Source organism: Trachypithecus francoisi, unplaced genomic scaffold, assembly GCF_009764315.1.
Source record: "Trachypithecus francoisi isolate TF-2019V2 unplaced genomic scaffold, Tfra_2.0 Lachesis_group20, whole genome shotgun sequence".
NCBI classification, from domain to species: Eukaryota; Metazoa; Chordata; class Mammalia; order Primates; family Cercopithecidae; genus Trachypithecus; species Trachypithecus francoisi.
In genome coordinates this window covers 36,528,415-36,547,407 of record NW_022681466.1, presented here as the reverse complement: position 1 = coordinate 36,547,407, position 18,993 = coordinate 36,528,415, and the positions used below count along the sequence as shown (strand labels likewise).

The following is an 18,993-nucleotide window of genomic DNA, read 5'->3' as shown; positions in this document are numbered from 1 at the left end:
ATTCAAGCTCAGCAAATCCCCAAACAGAAAAAACATTAAGAAATCCTGACATAAGCAAGTTGCTAAAAAGTAAAGAGAAAAACAATATTGAAAGCCACCGGAGGAAAAATATAATGCATACTGACCTACACAGGACTAATTTAAATGACTGCATATTTCTTTTCAGAAACCATGATAGGGCCAGGCATGGTAGCTCATGCCTGTAATCCCAGTACTTTGGGAGACCGAGGTGGGTGAATCACTTGAGGTCAGGAGTTTGAGACCAGCCTGGCCAACATGGTGAAACTTTGTCTCTACTAAAAATAAAAAAATTAGCCAGGCGTGGTGGCACATGCCTGTAATCCCAGCTACTCAGGAGGCTGAGGCAGGAGAATTGCATGAACCCAGGAGGTGGAGGTTGCAGTGAGTCAAGACGAAGCAAGACTCCGTCTCAACAAAAAAAAAAAAGAAGAAGAAGAAGAAAGAAAACATGAAGACCAGAGGAAGTGGCTTTTTTATTTTTTTGAGACAGAGTTTTGCTCTGTCATGCCCAAGCTGGAGTACAGTGGCTCAATCTTGGCTCACTGCAACCTCTGCCTCATGGGTTCAAGTGATTCTCCTGCCTCAGCCTCCTGAGTAGCTGGGACTACAGGTGTGCACCACCACGCCCGGCTAATTTTTCTACTTTTAGTAGAAACGGATCACCTGAGCTCAGGAGTATGAGACCAGCTCGGCCAACATGGTGAAAACACATTTCCACTAAAAATACAAAAATTAGCTGGGCATGGTGGCACACACGTGGTGGTGCACACCTGTAATCCCAGCTACTCAGGAGGCTGAAGCAGGAGAATCACTTGAACCCAGGGGGCAGAGGTTGCAGTGAGCCGAGATTGAGTCACCGTACTCCAGCCTGGGTGACGAAGCAAGACTCTGTTTCAAAACAAAACGAAACAATAACAAAAACGAGATTTGGTCCTTGTCAGCAGTTTCACTTTGCTGTATCTTTATAACTGTCTATGGTTTTTTTTTTTTTTTTTTTTTTGGAGAGACAGCGTCTCATTTGGTTGCCCAGTGTGGAGTGCAGTGGCGCAATCACAACTCACTGCAGCTTCGAACTCTTGGACTCCTGTGATCCCACTGCCTCAGCCTCCCCAGCAGCTAGGACTACAGGCATGGGCCACCACGCGCAGCTGATTTTTACACTTTTTGTAGAGACGGGGTTTCACTCTGTTGATCAGGCTGGTCTCAAACTCCTAGGCTCAAGCAATCCTCCCACCTCAGCCACCCAAAGTGTTGGGATTCCAGACCTGAGCTACCGTTACTGGAAAGGGGTCCTGATCCAGACCCCAAGATAGGGTTCTTGGCTCTTGCACAAGAAAAAATTTGGGGTGAGTCCATAAAGTGAAAGCAAGTTCATTAGTAAAGTAAAGGAATAAAGAATGCCTATTCCAGGCCGGGCGTGGTGGCTCAAGCCTGTAATCCCAGCACTTTGGGAGGCCAAGGTGGGCGGATCACGAGGTCAGGAGATCGAGACCATCCTGGCTAACACGGTGAAACCCTGTCTCTACTAAAAATACAAAAAGGCCGGGCGCGGTGGCTCAAGCCTGTAATCCCAGCACTTTGGGAGGCCGAGATGGGCGGATCACGAGGTCAGGAGATCGAGACCATCCTGGCTAACACGGTGAAACCCCGTCTCTACTAAAAATACAAAAACTAGCTGGGCGAGGTGGTGGGCGCCTGTAGTCCCAGCTACTCGGGAGGCTGAGGCAGGAGAATGGCGTGAACCCGGGAGGCGGAGCTTGCAGTGAGCTGAGATCCGGCCACTGCACTCCAGTCCGGGCGACAGAGCGAGACTCCGCCTCAAAAAAAAAAAAAAAAAAAAAACAAAAAATTAGCCGGGCATGGTGGCGGGTGCCTGTAGTCCCAGCTACTTGGGAGGCTGAGGCAGGAAAATGGTGTGAACCCAGGAGGCGGAGCTTGCAGTGAGCCGGAATCCAGCCACTGCACTCCAGCCTGGGAGACAGCGAGACTCCATCTCAAAAAAAAGAATGCCTATTCCATAGACAGGACAGCAGGATGAGCTGCTAGTTGGCCATTTTTATGGTTATTTCTTGATTATATGCTAAACAAGGGGTGGATTATTCATGACTTTTCTGGGAAAGGGGTGGGCATTTCTTGAAACTGAGGGTTCCTCCCCTTTTTAGACAATATATGGTAACCCCCTGACATTGCCATGGTATTTGTAAACTGTCCTGGCCCTGGTAGGAGTGTCTTTTAGCATGCTAATGTATTATAATTCATGTATAATGAGCAGTGAGGAAGTCACTCTTGTTGCCATCTTGGTTTTGGTGGGTTTTGACAGGCTTCTTTCCTGCAACGTGTTCTATTAGTTAAGGTCTTTATAACCTGTATCTTGTGCTGACGTCCTCTTTGATCCTGTGACTTAGAAGGCCTAACCTCCTGGGAGTGCAACCCAGTAGGTCTCAGCCTCATTTTACACAGCCCCTATTCAAGATGGAGTTGCTCCGGTTCAAAGGCCTCTGACACCATCGTGCCTGGCCAATAGTAGGAGCTCCGACATTTAATTGTTCCTGTTAATGAATAGAGCATCATGGAGAATAAATGAAACAAATAGTTTCTGGTAAAGAGATTTTGTTACATTTTAGTTACAGGCAATAGAATTATAAGCAGTTACAAAGCAGCACTGATGTGTCAAAGATAAAGAATGACCATACTTGGCCTGGCTGTGACTCACTTATGTAATCCCAACACTTTGGGAGGCAAAGACAGGTGGATTGGTTGAACCCAGGAGTTTCAGACCAGCCTGGGTAACAAAGTGAGACCCTGCCTCTACAAAAAATTAAAAAATTAGCCGGGTGTGGTGGCACACACCCGGGCTGAGGCAGGAGGATCCCTTGAACTGAGAAGGTTGAGGCTGCAGTGAATTCTGATTGCACCACTGTACTCTAGCCTGAGTGACAGAGCAAGACCCTGTCTCTAAAAAAAAAAAAAAAAGAAAAAGAGATGAAGGATGACCATACTTAATAGTTTGCCTGGGACAGTCCTAGTTTACTTTTTTTTTTTTTTTTGGTGTAATTATTAGAAGAGCCTCATTTCACAAAAGTGTCCTGACAAGACGATAAATTCTATGACCACTTGATAGATACTAGTGGGTTTCAAAAGAATGAAAAACTAAAGGAAAATAATCACCATGTCTTCAGGATTTTTTTGTTTGTTTGTTTAAGATGGAGTCTTGCTCTGTTGCCCAGACTAGAGTGCAGTGACGCGGTCTCGGCTCACTGCAACTTCCCCATCCTGGGTTCAAGCGATTCTCCTGCCTCAGCCTCTCGACTAGCTGGGATTACAGGTATGCACCGCGCCCAGCTAATTTTTGTATTTTTGGTAGAGAAGGGATTTCACCATGTTGGCCAAGCTGGTCTGGAACTCCTGACCTCAGGTGATCCACCTGGCTTGGCCTCCCAAAGTGCTGGGATTACAGATGTGAGCCACCACTCCTGGCCATCTTCAGGTTATTTGCTGGACTTGGGAATGAGCAGAGGGATCCAGCATAATAAACAACTGCAAAGACTTAAAATTTTGAATAGAAATATGGGGAAATGCTGTGTTAGAAAGCATAATTACCTGGTACCTAGTATTCAGGATGGACAAATGGCAGGCACTAATTGTAATTAATAGAGATGAGGTGATAGGATTTTGGATTATGTTGGTTTTGCTATTCTACGAATTTTGGGATTCTACTTTTTAGGAGATTAATACAAAAGGTAGTGTTTAAAAATTGTGACCTAAGGAATGCATCAGAAAAAGTCAATATCGTGAGTAATCAATGTGTTTTTATCTTGTAGCTAGAGGATTTTAGAGAAAAGTGATGGGGTTTTATTTTTTAAATGTTTTAAAACTTTACTTAGCTGAAAATTAAAATACTAATGTTCACCACAGTTTTGTGTGAAAACAGGTTATTTCCCCGCTGCTGAAATCACAGGATCATTATTCAAGTGTTTTTGGTGGCCTGGGTCAGTGAGGCAATAGCTTAAGGCTTCAAAAACAAACAAACCAAAAGAAGAATCCTAACCAAAACAAAAACACACCAGAAAGTACACACTGATCTTGAAATTTGGTTTGCATAAGGACAGCTCTGATTATTCTCTAGGGATTTTGTTTTTTGTTCTGTAGGGCCGTATGAGAGGCAATCTTGGTCATTAGTAATTTATTATACTGGGCCAAGGTAGCAATTGGAAGAACAAAGAACTCTTGCTTAAAGTTACTTTTTTCCACTAAAAATGAGTTTCGTAGCTGGGATTGCTAGGTATCAAGAACAAATAGTTCACTGACGAGTTTCTCCATGTCTCTGTACTTTGATGTGACTCATGAGCTGGCAATATGTACAAAGCACCCACTAGTTACTTCCATTAAAAAATATGATCACCACACGTTTTATCTCCAGTGAAGGCTCATAAAATAATCTCAAACCATCTTCGTGGATAATAAAACGGGGTAATTAGAACTGGTTGGTAGTTCATTTGGAGAAATTCCTTTTTTTTGTTTTTGAGATGGAGTTTCGCTCTTTTGCCCAGGCTGGAGTGCAGTGGTGCGATCTCGGCTCACTGCAAGCTCCACCTCCCGGGTTCACGCCATTCTCCCGCCCCAGCCTCCCAAGTAGCTGGGACTACAGGCGCCCGCCACGACGCCCGGCTAATTTTTTGTATTTTTAGTAGAGACGCCCGGCTAATCTTTTGTATTTTTAGTAGAGACGGGGTTTCATGGTGTTAGTCAGGATGGTCTCGATCTCTTGACCTCATCATCCGCCCGCCTTGGCCTCTCAAAGTGCCGGGATTAGAGGTGTGAGCCACTGCGCCCGGCCCTTAGAGATGGGGTTTCTCCATGTTGGTCAGGCTGGTCTCAAACTCCCGACTTCAGGTGATCCGCCTGCCTCCGCCTCCCAGAGTGCTGGGATTACAGGCATGAGCCACTGCGCCTGGTGCATTTGGAGAAATTTCTACTTTGATCTAAGAACTTTAAATTTGGGCCGGGCGGATGACTCACGCCTGTAATCCCAGCACTTTGGGAGGCTGAGGCGGGCACATCACCCGAGCTCAAGAGTTCAAGACCAGCCTGGGCAACATGGCGAAACTCCATCTCTAGAAAAAATATAAAAACGGCCGGGTGGTGGTGGGCACCTGTAATCCCAGCTACTCGGGAGGCTGAGGCAGAAGAATTGCTTGAACTCAGGACACGGAGGTTGCAGTGAACTGAGATCGTGTAACTGCACTCTAGCCCGGGTGACAGTGCAAAGACTCTGTCTCCATTAAAAAAAAAAAAAAAAGAAAGAAAGAAAGAAAAAGAAAACAATAAAAAGTGCAAAAATTAGCCAGGAGTGGTGGTGCAGGTCTGCCATCCCAGCTAGTCAGGAGGCTGAGGTGGGAGGATCACTCAAGTCTGGGAGGTCAAGGTAGCAGTGAGCTATGATTGTGTCACTGCACTCCAGCCTGGGAGACAGAGTGAAACTGTCTGAAAAAAATAAAAGAGAAAAAAAAGAAAAAAGAAAAAATGGCCAGGCACAGTGGTGGCTCACACCTGTAATCCCAGCACTTTGGGAGGCCGAGGCAGGCAGATCATGAGGTCAGGAGTTCCAGACCAGCTTGGCCAATATGGTGAAACCCCGTCTCTACCAAAAATACAAAAATTTGCCAGGCACGGTGGCATGTGCCTGTAGTCCCAGCTATTTGGGAGGCTGAGGCAGGAGAATTGCTTGAAGTCGGGAGGTGGATGTTGCAGTGAGCCAAGACCACGCCACTGCACTCCAGCTTAGACGACAGAGTGAGACTCTCTCAAAAGAACAAACAAACAAACAAAAAAAATCTTATTTACTCATAAAAAGCCTATGGGTCGGGTGCAGTGGTTCACACCTGTAATCCCAGCACTTTGGGAGGCTAAGATGGGAGAATCACTTGAGCCCCAGAGTTCAAGATCAGCCTGGGCAACATAGGGAGGCCCTGTCTCTACAAAAAAAAATTTGTTTAATTAGCCAGGCATGTTGGTGTGTGCCTGTAAATCCAGCTACTTAGGAGGCTGAGGTGGGAGGATCACATGAGCCCAGGAGTTGAAGGTTGCAGTAAGCTATGATTGCACCATTGCACTCCAGCATGGGTGACAGCAAAACTGACTCCCTCTCATGCCCCTGCTAAAAAGAAAGCCTATGAGGCTCATAATAATCTTTTTTTTTTTTTTTTTTTGAGATGAAGTCCTGTTCTGTCACCCAGGCTGGAGTGCAGTGGTGCAGTGGTGCGATCTCGGCTCACTGCAAGCTCCACCTCCCAAGTTCTCTCCATTCTCCTGCCTCAGCCTCCAGAGTAGCCACCATGACTGGCTAATTTTTTGTATTTCTAATACTAGAGATGGGATTTCACCATGTTAGTCAGGATGGTTTCGATCTCCTGACCTCATGATCCTCCCGCCTTGGCCTCCTAAAGTGTTGGGATTACAGGCCTGAGCCACCACACCCAGCCCATAATATTCCTTCTACAATTTGCAAAGGATGAAACAAGGCACAGAAATTTACTAAGAAATATATAACTCAGCTAGTGTTCATCCTATTTGTAAATGGGACCACTCAGCTGATCAAGCCCAAAACACAGAAAACATGTTTTTTTTTTTTTTTCTAACACCTTTAAGGTTTGTTGGATTTGAACATCCTTGATTCTTTCCCTTTGTGTCCAGAGTTGGTTGCTTCCGGTGGGTTTGTGGTCTCTCTGACTTCCAAGAATGAAGCCGAGGAACTTCCTGGTGAGTGTTACAGCTCTTAAAGGTGGCACGGACCCAAAGAGTGAGCAGCAGCAAGATTTATTGTGAAGAGCGAAAGAGCAAATCTTTTAGCGTACCACAGAGCACAAGAGGCATGGAGCAGGTTGCCACTGCCACAAGGTTGGGGGTTGGGGGGTGGTCAGCTTTTATTCCCTTATTGTCCCCTCCCATGTTCCGTTTCTGTCCTATCAGAGTGTCCTTTTTTCAATCTTCCCCATGATTGGCTTTTAGACTTCTGCTGATTAGTTAAGTTTTACAGAGCGCTGATTGGTGCATTTTACAATCCTCCTGCTAGCTACAGAGCACTGATTGGTGCATTTTTACAGAGCGCTGATTGGTGCATTTTACAATCCCTTTGCTAGCTACAGAGCGCTGATTGGTGCGTTTTTACTGAGTGCTGATTGGGGCACTTTACAATCCCCTTGCTAGCTACAGAGTGCTCACTGGTGCATTTTCCAATCCTAGCTACAGAGCACTGATTGGTGCGTTTATACAATCCTCTTGTAAGACAGAAAAGTTCTCCAAGTTCCCACTTCACCCAGGAAGTCCAGCTGGCTTCACCTCTCACTTTCATCCTGTAACCAAGTCCAAACTTGTTCTGCTCACTGCATGACAGCCAATGGGTGAAGAGTCAAGGAGTTAGAGCAAGGATAGTAACTTTATTTCTGAGAGCTAGCAAACCCAGAAAATTGCAGAATAATATATTAAAGAACCATCTTTTTGGCTGGGCATGGTGGCTCACGACTGTAATCCCAGCACTTTGGGAGGCCAGAGTGGCTGGATCATGAGGTCAGGAGTTCAAGACCTTCTTGGCCAAAATGGTGAAACCCTGTCTCTACTAAAAATACAAAGAATTAGCTGGGCATGGTGGCGGATGCCTGTAATCCCAGCTACTTGGGAGGCTGGGACAGGAGAATCACTTAAACCAGGGAGGCAGAGGTTGCAGTGAGCCGGAATCGAGACACTGTACAGAGTACTGGTGACAGAGTGAGACTCCGTCTCAAAAAAAAAAAAAAAAGAGACAGAGTCCTGCTGTGTCGCCCAGGCTGAGTGCAGTGTCTTGATCTCGGCTCACTGCAACCTCCACCTCCTGGGTTTACGTAATTCTCCTGTCTCAGCCTCCCGAGTAGCTGGGACTACAGGCGTACACCTCCACACCCAGCTAATTTTTGTATTTTTAGTAGAGAAGGAGTTTCTTCATGTTGGTCAGACTGGTCTTGAACTCCTGACCTCAGGTGATCCACCCATCTTGGCCTCCCAAAGTGCTGGGATCACAGGTGTGAGCCACCACACCCAGCCTAAAGAACCATCTTAAGTTAATACACATTTCAGACTCTTTTTGTGTTAAGGGCAGGAGGAAGAAGAGGGGGTTGGAATCAAGGGGTGACTGATGACTGTAGACATCTGGGCACCAGCGAGGGTTCCTCGAGGCCTGAAGCCTCTCTGTTACTGGTCAGGTCACAACACTTTCTCAGACTCTCAACATTGTTACTTGTGTGTACACCCTCCTTATCTCCTTGGGGGTTAGTTTTGGGAAGGGACTGTTATCATCCTTGCTTTAAAGTTAAACTATAAATTCCTCCCATAGTTAGCTTGGTCTATGTGCAGAGATAAGCAAAAGCGGTTAACTTGGCTATCACCCAGGGGTGGGAGTGGGGAGTTTAGGAGCAAAATGGAATTAGTCATGCTAGGCCTCCTTTTCAATGTTACAATTCCACATTATCAAATTATTTCAATCCCACATTTTCGAGTTATTTCAATATATCCAAATATATTCTTCTGTTTTTTTTGAGCGAGAGTCTCGCTCTGTCGCCCAGAGGCCGGAGTGCAATTGCACGATCTCCGCTCACTGCAACCTCCATGTCTCGGATTCAAGCGATTCTGCCTCAGCCTCTTCAGTACTTGGGATTACAGGCGTGCACCACCATACCCGGCTAATTTTTGTATTTTTAGTAGCGACAGAGTTTCACAGTGTTGGCCAGGCTGGTCTTGACCTCCTGACCTCAAGTGATCTGCCCGTCTCAGCCTCCCAAAGGGCCGGGATTACAGGCGTGAGCCAGCGTGCCCGGCCTTTTCTTTCTTTTTTTTTTTAATTTTTGAAAATTTTATTTATTTATTTATTTATTTAGAGAGGAACTCTCACTCTATCACCCAGGCTAAAGTGCTGGAGTGCAATGGCACGATCTAGGCTCACTGCAACCTCCACCTCTCGGGTTCAAGCAATTCTTCTGCCTCGGCCTCCCGAGTAGCTGGGATTGCAGGCAACCGCCACCACACCTGGCTATTTTTAGCAGAGACGGGGTTTCTTCATTTTGTCTAGGCTGTTCTAGAACTCCTAGCCTCAAGCGATCTTCCCGCCTTGGCCTCCCAAAATGTTGGGATTACAGGCGTGATCCACCGCGCCCAGCCCACCATGCCTGTTAATAAGCTATACCCTCATGGACCTGTCGTTGACATTAAATTTGATAATACATATACTGTATATGAAGTATACGAAGGCCTGTGCTGAGGTGTTCAAGAAATCAGTCAGTATTACTCTACTTATATGAATAAATGTAACTGATGAAATCACAATGGCGAGATCGCGATACTCAACAATAAGGGAGATGGAAACTGAGGCAAGGAAGGGGTCAGGCGTGGTCTACAAACCTAGCTCAAATTGTTGAGATTACCGGCTTCGCCCCTTATTCAGATCAACCCCTCCTCTGCTGATCACCGGCGCGAGCCAGCCTAGGCTCCCGGAAGGTAAACACATCGCCAAGGGCTGGGCAGAAGGCGAGTGTGGGACGAGTGAGTGGCCAGCTAAAAGTGATTGGCAGCTGCCATGTCCACGTGCTCTGAGCTTCCAACCAGCTGTCGCGAGAATTCGATGTAAACAGACCAGTCTCCCTGTCCTCCGGCTCCAACCTGAGACGCTCACGTGAGCTGGACAGGAGTCTGGAACATGTTGATTTTCTTTTCAAAGCCACGAAGGTTCCGTCTTCCAAAAAAAATGTACATTTTCGTAATTATTCCCCAGCTGCCTGCGTTCGCAACCGAACCTGACACGTCGGCTTCACCCGAACTTACATGCTGTTGTGTTTTCCCTCCAGCCCCAGCGGATTGGACACATTCAGGAGGCGGGTCCGCCTCTTTCCTACTTGCTGGTTGGCGAAGCTGACCTCCAAGGGCGGTGCCCGGCCAAAGCCGGTTTGCTTCTGGGATTGGCTAGAGGGGTGGTTCCGCTGAGGCGTGGTAGGAAGTGGCTGCCGTCAATCACGCGGGGAGACTCCAAACAGTGAGCCTAGAGCTGGAGAACAGCGTTAACCGGCGGGGCGGCCGGTGAGAGGGCTGGTGGGGCTTTGGCTTTGGGGAGGCTTGGGGAGGACGAGGGACTGGCGGCGTGAGGGGACTGGGTCGGGCTGGCAGGAATTCGACAGGAGAGAGGTGTCGATACTGGAGGGGGAGGGGAGCAGTGCAAGGGGCCGGAGGGCGGCCGGGGGCAGCGGTGGCTCCGTGTTGGAGGTTAAGTGGGCAGTGCCGTGCGAGTGTCTTTCAGGAGACTGGGGCCTGAGGGGCTGGCGAGGGTCGTCCCCAGGAGACAGGGCCCTTAAAGGACAGGGCTTGGGAGACTGTGGTTCGAGAAAGCAAGAATGGGATGAGAATGAGAGGGATGAGGGGCTGGAGGTGCAGGTACCCTCTGAGGAGGTGGTGGCTCTGCTCGTTGGGGCAGAGGGTGTTTTGGTTGTAGGAGGTGGGGCGCACAGGTTTGGAGTTTTCACATCAGGTGTGAATGCTCCCTACTTACAAATGATGGTTTTAGGTGCCTTCAAGATGAGTTCCAGGCTGTGGGCTTCCCTGAGCCCTGTAAGATATCTTTGATACTGCTGTCAGTCCTCTTTTAACCTTAACCAAGCCGACTCCATGCTCTTAAAATCTCTGATTCAGAGGGTCATGAAACATTCTAGGATTAGGATTTACTGATGTGACGGGAAAGAGTAAAGGACTGTAACAGCATATAAGTTTATGTTACTTATTTGACTACTTACTACTAGTCAAATAAATAATTGCTTGACTTGTTTGTTACTTATTAAACTCCGGTGATTAGGTTATAGTAGCAGGGTGTTACCAATGTGATTTAAATTGTGGCCATGCAGTCTTTACTCATAGATTCCCAACAGGTTTAATTGGAAAGTAGAGTGGTATCATGTCACTTGTTCCGTTCGGTCTTGAAATATTGTACCGTGTGTATTTTCACTATCTCAACATAAAATTTAAGTAAATTCCCATCCCATGATCTGGTTCTCTTACCCTTGTAATTTATGTTAACAACAGACCAAGGGGGTACAGCAGGAGTCTTCCTTAAATTGTTTTGTGGTTCTGAGACCTGGTCCTATTAAAAAACAAAACAGGATGGGCGCGGTGGCTCAAGCCTGTAATCTCAGCACTTTGGGAGGCTAAGGCTGATGGGTCGCTTGAGCTCAGGAGTTCGAGACCAGCCTGGGATACATGGTGAAACCCCTTCTCTAAAAAAAAAATATAAAATTTAGCTCGGCATGGTGGCGCTTGCCTGTAATCTCAGCTACTCGGGAGGCTTAGACAGGAGAATTGCTTGATCCTGGGAGGCGGAGATTGCGGTGAGCAGAGATCCTGCGGCTGAACTTCAGCCTGGGCGACAGAGCGAGACTCTTATCTCAAAAATAATAATAACCCCCCAAACCCCTCATAATTTGAAAAAAATTAAAAACCTACTTCATCTTTTTTTCCCTTTCTGGTGTAACAGAAATTTCTGGGAAGGTTTCCTACATTTAAGGCATTTTTGACAAGGGATCTCTAGTGAGTAATCATAAATCTTTCTCCCTACCCCCAACAATGATCCATATTTTTCTATTTTTTTTGTTCTGGAAACAGGTTTTATGAATGAAGCTATGGCTACAGATTCCCCAAGAAGACCCAGTCGTTGTACTGGTGGAGTTGTGGTTCGTCCCCAGGCTGTCACGTAAGCACATTTCAGATAAACCCAATAGCTGAAGGAAATATTACTCAGAATAGTAGCTAACATTTAGGTTTTCTTTATGAACAGTGATTACTTTTGTAAAAATCTTTTAAATGTTGGCTTTATGGGATGAATAATAATAATTGCCAAGGCCAAATGAAGAATTTGGAGAGTTAAGTTGATATATTCAGCACATTTATAGATTACATGAAGAACACTATGCTAAATCCTGAAGAGTAGTGTTTTCAAACTCCAAGTTTAACAAGTTAGTGGATTGTCAAATCAGTTTAGTGGGTCAGGAGTTGTAGTAGAAAATGAAATAGAGGCCAGGCATGGTGACTTATGCCTGTAATCCCAGCACTTTGGGAGGCCGGGGCGGGCGGATCACAAGGTCAGGAGATCGAGACCATCCTGGCTAACATGGTGAAACCCCATCTCTACTAAAAATACAAAAAGTTGGCCGGGTGTGGTGGTGGGCGCCTGTAGTCCCAGTTACTTGGGAGGCTGAGGCAGGAGAATGGTGTGAACCCGGGAGGTGGAGCTTGCAGTGAGCTGAGATCATGCCACTGCACTCCAGCCTGGGCGATAGAGCGAGACTCCATCTCAAAGAAAAAAAAAAAAAAAGACATAGAATATAATAGAAAGTATAGCTGGGAGTTTGTATTGTTTCATGACATGCACATAGATGTGTATGTATGTATTTACCAGATGATGATGTAAAATGTATCTCTTTTTTAAGTTCAAGGGTACATGTGCAGGTTCGTTATATAGGGAAACTCATGTCGCAGGGATTTGTTATACAGATTGTTTCATCGCCCATGTATTAAGCATAGTCACCATTAGTTATTTTTGCTGATCCTCTCCCTGTTCCCACCCAACTCTGATAGGCCCCAGTGTGTGGTGTTCCTGTCTATGTATCCATGTGTTATCTGTAAAAGGTATCTCTTAGTCTAGGTCTATCTCAGAAAGTTTCAAAGTAAGTGTCATAGTACGTTTCTGTGTTTTTGGCATTCTTTGACAAAGAATGTCTATACTTACTAGGAGCTTGTAATCTAATATGGTTTGAAGATATGTATACTTTTTTGTTTTTTTTAAGATGGAGTCTCACTCTGTCGCCCAGGCTGGAGTGCAGTGGCGCCATCTCAGCTCACTGCAGCCTCCACTTCCTCCCCTGCCTCCCAGATTCAAGCAATTCTCCTGCCTCAGCCTCCCAAGTAGCTGGGATTACAGGCGAGTGCCACCACGCCTGGCCAATTTTTGTATTTTTAGCAGAGATGGGGTTTTGCCATGTTGGCCAGGCTGGTCTTAAACTCCTGACCCCAGGTGATCTGCCTGCCTTGGCCTCCCAAAGTGCTAGAATTACATGTGTGAGCCACCGTGCCCCACCAAAGATATGTATACTTGAAGGCTGAGGTGGGAGGATTGCTTGAACCCAGGAGTTTGACACCAGCCTGAACAACATCCCGAGACCTTCATGTGTTAAAAACATACAAAAATTAGCCAGGCGTTGTGGCAGGCGCCTGAAGCCTTAGCTACTCACGAGGCTGAGATGGTAGGATCACTTGGGCCCAGGAGCTTGAGGCTGTGGTAAGCTGTGATTGTGCCATTACGTTCTAGCCTGGGTGACAGAGTGAGACTGTGTCTTAAAAAATATATATGGCTGGGCGCGGTGGCTCACGCCTGTAATTCCAGCGCTTTGGGAAGCTGAGGCAGTGGGCGGATCACCTGAGGTCGGGAGTTTGAGACCAGCCCAACCAACATGGAGAAACCCTGTCTCTTCTAAAACTACAAAAATTAGCCGGGCATGGTGGCAGGAGCCTGTAATCCTAGCTCCTTGGGAGTCTGGGGCAGGAGAATTGCTTGAACCCGGGAGGCAGAGGTTGCAGTGAACTGAGATCGCGCCATTGCACTCCAGCCTGGGGGACAAGAGTGAGACTTTGTCTCCAAATAAATAAAATCAATCAGTCAATCAATATATATGTTATATGTGTGTGTGTATATATATATATAAAAAATTCTTTTTTTTTTCTCCTTTTTTTGAGATGGAATCTCGCTCCGATGCCCAGGCTGGAGTGCAGTGGGATGATCTTGGCTCACTGCAACCTCCGCCTTCTGGGTTCAAATGATTCTTTTGCCTCAGCCTCCCAAGTAGCTGGGATTACAAACGTGGATCACCATACCTGGCTAATTGTTTTTTTTTTGAGACGGAGTTTTGCTCACTTTGCTCAGGCTGGAGTGCAATGGCGTAATCTTGGCTCACTGCAACCTCTGCCTCCTAGGTTCAAGCGATTCTCCTGCCTCAGCCTCCCAAGTAGCTGGGATTATAGGCATGTGCCACCATGCCTGGCTAATTTTGTATTTTTTAGTAGAGACAGGGTTTCTCTGTGTTGGCCAGGCTGGTCTCAAACTCCTGACCTCAGGTGATCTGCCTGCCTCGGCCTCCCAAAATTCTGGGATTACAGGTGTGAGCTACTGCTCCAGGCCTAATTTTTGGTAGAGATGGGGTTTTGTCAAATTGTCCAGGTTGAAGCAAACAAGTAAATAAGTAAAATAATTATAGGCTGTGATTGTGCACAGTGTACTACAATGGGGAATGACAAAGGAGAATATATATAAAGCTGTCACGGAAGCTCTCTCAGAGGAGGCAACGCTTAACCTGGAGATCTAAAAGGAAGGGAAGGGGATGGGAAGGAATCCAGATAGAGAGAAAGGTGGTGTAAAGGTCTTGATTCAAAGAAGAACTTGGTGTATGCTAGGAATTGAAGTTGCATATGACTGAATCAGAATAAGGAGAGTGGCAAAAAATGAGGTTGGAGAGGTAACCTAATTTTTTTTTTAGGCCTAATCAATTTTTATAGGTCTCTAGGGCATATTGCTTTTTTAATAGGATTTATGATAAATCATATTATTTTCAAGTGTGATTTTTCACATCTCTCTTGAAATGGATTTGAATTAGTATTTTGATTTTTTTGTTGTTGTTTTTTTGAGACGGAGCCTTGCTTTTTTGCCCAAGCTGGAGTGCAGTGGCGCAATCTTGACTCACTGCAACCTCCACTTCCTGGGTTCAAGTGATTCTCCTGCTTCAGCCTCCTGAGCAGCTGGAATTACAGCGTGCACCATTAGACCCAGCGAATTTTTGTATATTTAGTAGAGATGGGGTTTCAGCATGTTGGCCAGACTTGTCTTGAACTCCTGACCTCAAGTGATCCACCCACCTCGGCATCCCAAAGTGCTGGGATTATAGGCATGAGCCACCATACCTGGCCTAAAATAGTATCTTGAAGAAATTATTTTTTTCCCCTTGCTGAAATTTATGTACTTTATATTTAAAATGCATTAATTTAGTGTTCTTACTTAATTAACAATGTTATTTTCCGCCCCTTTTTTTTTGTTTGTTTGTTTTTTAGAGATGGGGTCTTGCTATGTTGCCTAGCCTGGCTGCCAACTCCTGGGTTCAAGTGATCCTCCCGCCTCAGCTTCGTAAATAGCTGGGACTACAGGCACATGCTATTGCACCCAGCTTTCCCTCATTTTTATGCATTTTAATTTTTTTCTATGTCTTTTCTATACCAAAAGTTCTGTGAAGGCTTAATAGCTTCTCCTAATGCCTGTATCTGCCAGAAAATGTAGACTCACCTGCTATATACAGGTAAGGGACTAGGTTCATAACCAATTTAAAGAGAAGGTCACTAGATAGTGAGTCATCAGCAATAGTTTTACTTGCTCTAATTAGGGCATTCTTCTGCTCTGACTCAAGAGCAAGGTCCTACCTTAGGTCTCTGTCATCACTCCTTCAAATATGACTTAGAAGCTATCTCTATCAGATTAGGAGAGCATGACTTTTAAAAAGAGATAATGTTTAAAAATGTTAAAAGCTCATTTACATTTAATAACGTATATAAAGACCCTTGAAACCAGAAAGTAGTTTAGCAGAAATATCAGGTGATAAGAGTTAGCCTTTTTTGAATATTATGAGTGATGCCTGTAATCCCAGCACTTTGGAAGACTGAGGCGGGAGGATCCACTTGAGCTCAGAAGTTTGAGACCAGCCTGGGCAACATGGTGAAACCCCATCTCTACAAAAAAATACAAAAATTAGCTGGAGGTGGTGGCGCATGTCTGTAGTCCCAGCTACTTGGGATCCTGAGGTGGGAGGATTGCTTAAGCCCCAGAGGTCGAGGCAGCAGTGAGCCGAGATGACACCACTGCACTCCAGCCTGGGTGACAGAGTGAGACCATGTCTCAAAAAAAAAACACACAAAAAAATCAAAACCACAAACAAACAATAACAAAAAATGAGTGACTTTATTAAGGCTTGTAAATAGAGCTTTTTTCATGGTCTATGTTAAGCTCTCCTGACCAGTGTTGTCCATTTCACCCTTTTCCAGAGAGCAGTCCTACATGGAAAGTGTTGTGACTTTTCTGCAGGATGTTGTGCCGCAGGTAAGTGTCTGTATGTGCTTTCAGCTTCCCTTTGGTCAGGAGGGCTCTGAAATGTTTGCTTCCTAAACTTGACACTAGTACCAGCAACTTCAGAAAGGTTTTTGATGTGTTAGCATGCTGAGCATTGGTAGGGTGGGACCACATTATTGTTTAGATGTGCTGCAGTGTTGTGATGACCGTGGCGTAAATGTTATTCCTCAGGACTTTGCCCTCCTAAGAAGAATCAAGGTGAATTGTTAGTAGAGATTTGGGACTCTCGCAGGTTTATATTTTCTTGTCCTATTTAAGTGTTGCCTATCAGAAGGGAGAAAAGCAATATACACTCTGCGCTCCTTAACTAGATAACAGCTAAATTTTTTTTTTTTTTTTTTTTTTTTTGAGACAGAGTCTTGCTCTGCCACCCAGGCTGGAGTGCAGTGGCCGGATCTCAGCTCACTGCAAGCTCCGCCTCCCGGGTTTATGCCATTCTCCTGCCTCAGCCTCCCGAGTAGCTGGGACTACAGGCGCCCGCCTCGTCGCCCGGCTAGTTTTTTGTATTTTTAAGTAGAGACGGGGTTTCACCGTATTAGCCAGGATGGTCTTGATCTCCTGACCTCGTGATCCGCCCGTCTCGGCCTCCCAAAGTGCTGGGATTATAGGCTTGAGCCACTGCACCCGGCGATAACAGCTAAATATTATACGTGAACACAAATCTACATCTCTTTTATCTTGAGCAGCACTTTTGTGCCAACTAGGGTATCCTGTTACTCTAACTGATAAGTCTTTTACTGTTCCTTTTATATAAATATGAGAATAAAGAACGAGAATTGCCTTACTGGGATTATCTAGTATGCTATTTATACTATTGCCAAACTTAGTTATCACTTGGCATACTTACTAAAAGTAATAATTTCCTCTCTCAGAGTCTTAACACAATTGATTTGGGATGGTAACTGGTAACTTGTAGTGATAGTGAGAATCTCAGGTGATTCTTTTTTTTTTTTTGAGACGGAGTCTCGCTCTGTCGCCCAGGCTGGACTGCAGTGGCCGGATCTCAGCTCACTGCAAGCTCTGCCTCCCGGGTTCACGCCATTCTCCTGCCTCAGCCTCCCGAGTAGCCGGGACTACAGGCACCGCCACCTTGCCCAGCTAGTTTTTTTTGTATTTTTTAGTAGAGACGGGGTTTCACCGTGTTAGCCAGGATGGTCTCGATCACCTGACCTTGTGATCCGCCCGTCTCGGCCTCCCAAAGTGCTGGGATTACAGGCTTGAGCCACCGCGCCTGGCCAGGTGATTCTTATGAAATGGTACCTTTGGGAAGCACTGTTCTAGTGGGACAACTGAAGGGAGAGGTTTCCATACTTTCTCCTTATGGTTATGTAGTCTTCCCTGACTACCATGGGTATCTGTAACTGGAGTGTTCAAAAAGGACATTCATAGATCCAGCATCCCAGCTTTATGAGAGGATCCTAGGAAACAAAGTGCCTTCAACCTGAAAAGCTGAGTGGGAAAAAAAGGAGAAAATAAACAGAGTGTTATGGTAATATAGTAGGACAATTAAATTCACTTGGAGGACATCAAAGAAGGCTTAATGAATGAGATGCCATTTGAATTGAGGAATAGAGTGGAATAAAATCCAACAGTGATAAATGGAGTAAGAATGTAATGGGGACAATAGGATCCTAGTAGGTGTTTGCTTTATTTGGCAGAGAAGTTATAACTTAACATTTTGCACATTAGGCTTAGAGTAGCTTAGTGATTAAGAACATAGACTTTGGGCCGGGTGTGGTGGCTCATACCTGTAATCCCAGCACTTTGGGAGGTTGAGGTGGGTGGATCACCTGAGGTCAGGAGTTCCAGACCAGCCTGACCAACATGGAGAAACCCCGTCTGTACTAAAAATACAAAAATTTGCTGGGCGTGGTGGTGCACACCTCTTATCCCAGCTACTCAGGAAGCCTGAGGCAGGAGAATTGCTTGAACCGATGAGGCAGAGGTTGCGGTGAGCCGAGATCCCACGATTGCACTCCAGCCTGGGCGACAGGAGTGAAACTCCGTCTCAAAAAAAAAAAAAAAAAAGAACATAGACTTTGATATTAGATCTGACTTTATATTTCAGCTCTGTATCTTACTAGTTCTAGACAAATTACTGAACCTTTCTAAACATCAGTATCCTTATGTGTAAACTCAGGTTGATCATCTTATTCATCGTAGGTTTGTTTTGAGGCTTAAAGGGTGTCATCTATATAAAGCATAAAATAAAGCAAAGCAAATAGTAAGTAGTCTTTCCTGGAGGGAGCTTGAGACTGGAGATCCAGGGTAGAGATGTAGATTTCTGGCATACAATCAGTAGTCGAAATAATCAGATGAGCCAGAGACATTACAGTTTCTAATTGTGATGGTGAGACGTCATCCTTTTAGCACCTACTGACAATAGTTTGCTTAGGCAAGCAATAATAGGAGTAACTTTTTGTTATATTAGGCTTTTTTTTTTCTTTTTTTTTTTGTTTTGAGACAGAGTCTCACTGTGTCACCCAGGCTGGAGTGTAGTGGCGTGATCTTGGCTCACTGCAAGCTCTGCCTCTGGGGTTCACACCATTCTCCTACCTCAGCCTCCCGAGTAGTTGGGACTTACAGGCGCCTGCTGCCATGTCTGGCTAATTTTTGTATTTTTAGTAGAGACGGGGTTTTGCCGATGGTCTTGATCTCCTGACCTTGTGATCTGCTGCCTTGGCCTCCCAAAGTGCTGGAATTACAGGCATGAGCCACCGCGCCCGTCCCGTTTAGACATTTTTTCT

The 18,993-nt window shown here is 45.6% G+C and overlaps 1 protein-coding gene across 13 annotated transcripts in view; it reads left to right on the top strand.

Moving 5' to 3' along the window:
• Positions 1–10,013: 10,013 nt before the first annotated feature.
• The window catches only part of BCAS3 (BCAS3 microtubule associated cell migration factor), a 736,060-nt gene continuing 727,080 nt past the window's right edge, over positions 10,014–18,993 (top strand). For 12 of the 13 annotated variants that reach the window (XM_033183763.1, XM_033183759.1, XM_033183754.1 and 9 more), the window contains exons 1-3: positions 10,014–10,119; positions 11,689–11,776; positions 16,162–16,216. In XM_033183763.1, coding sequence (XP_033039654.1) covers positions 11,694–11,776; positions 16,162–16,216 — 138 coding nt within the window. In that variant the 5' untranslated portion in view covers positions 10,014–10,119; positions 11,689–11,693. Of the gene's footprint in view, positions 10,120–11,688; positions 11,777–15,339; positions 15,423–16,161; positions 16,217–18,993 lie in introns of those variants that run through there. The other variant, XM_033183761.1, reaches the window with a different exon arrangement.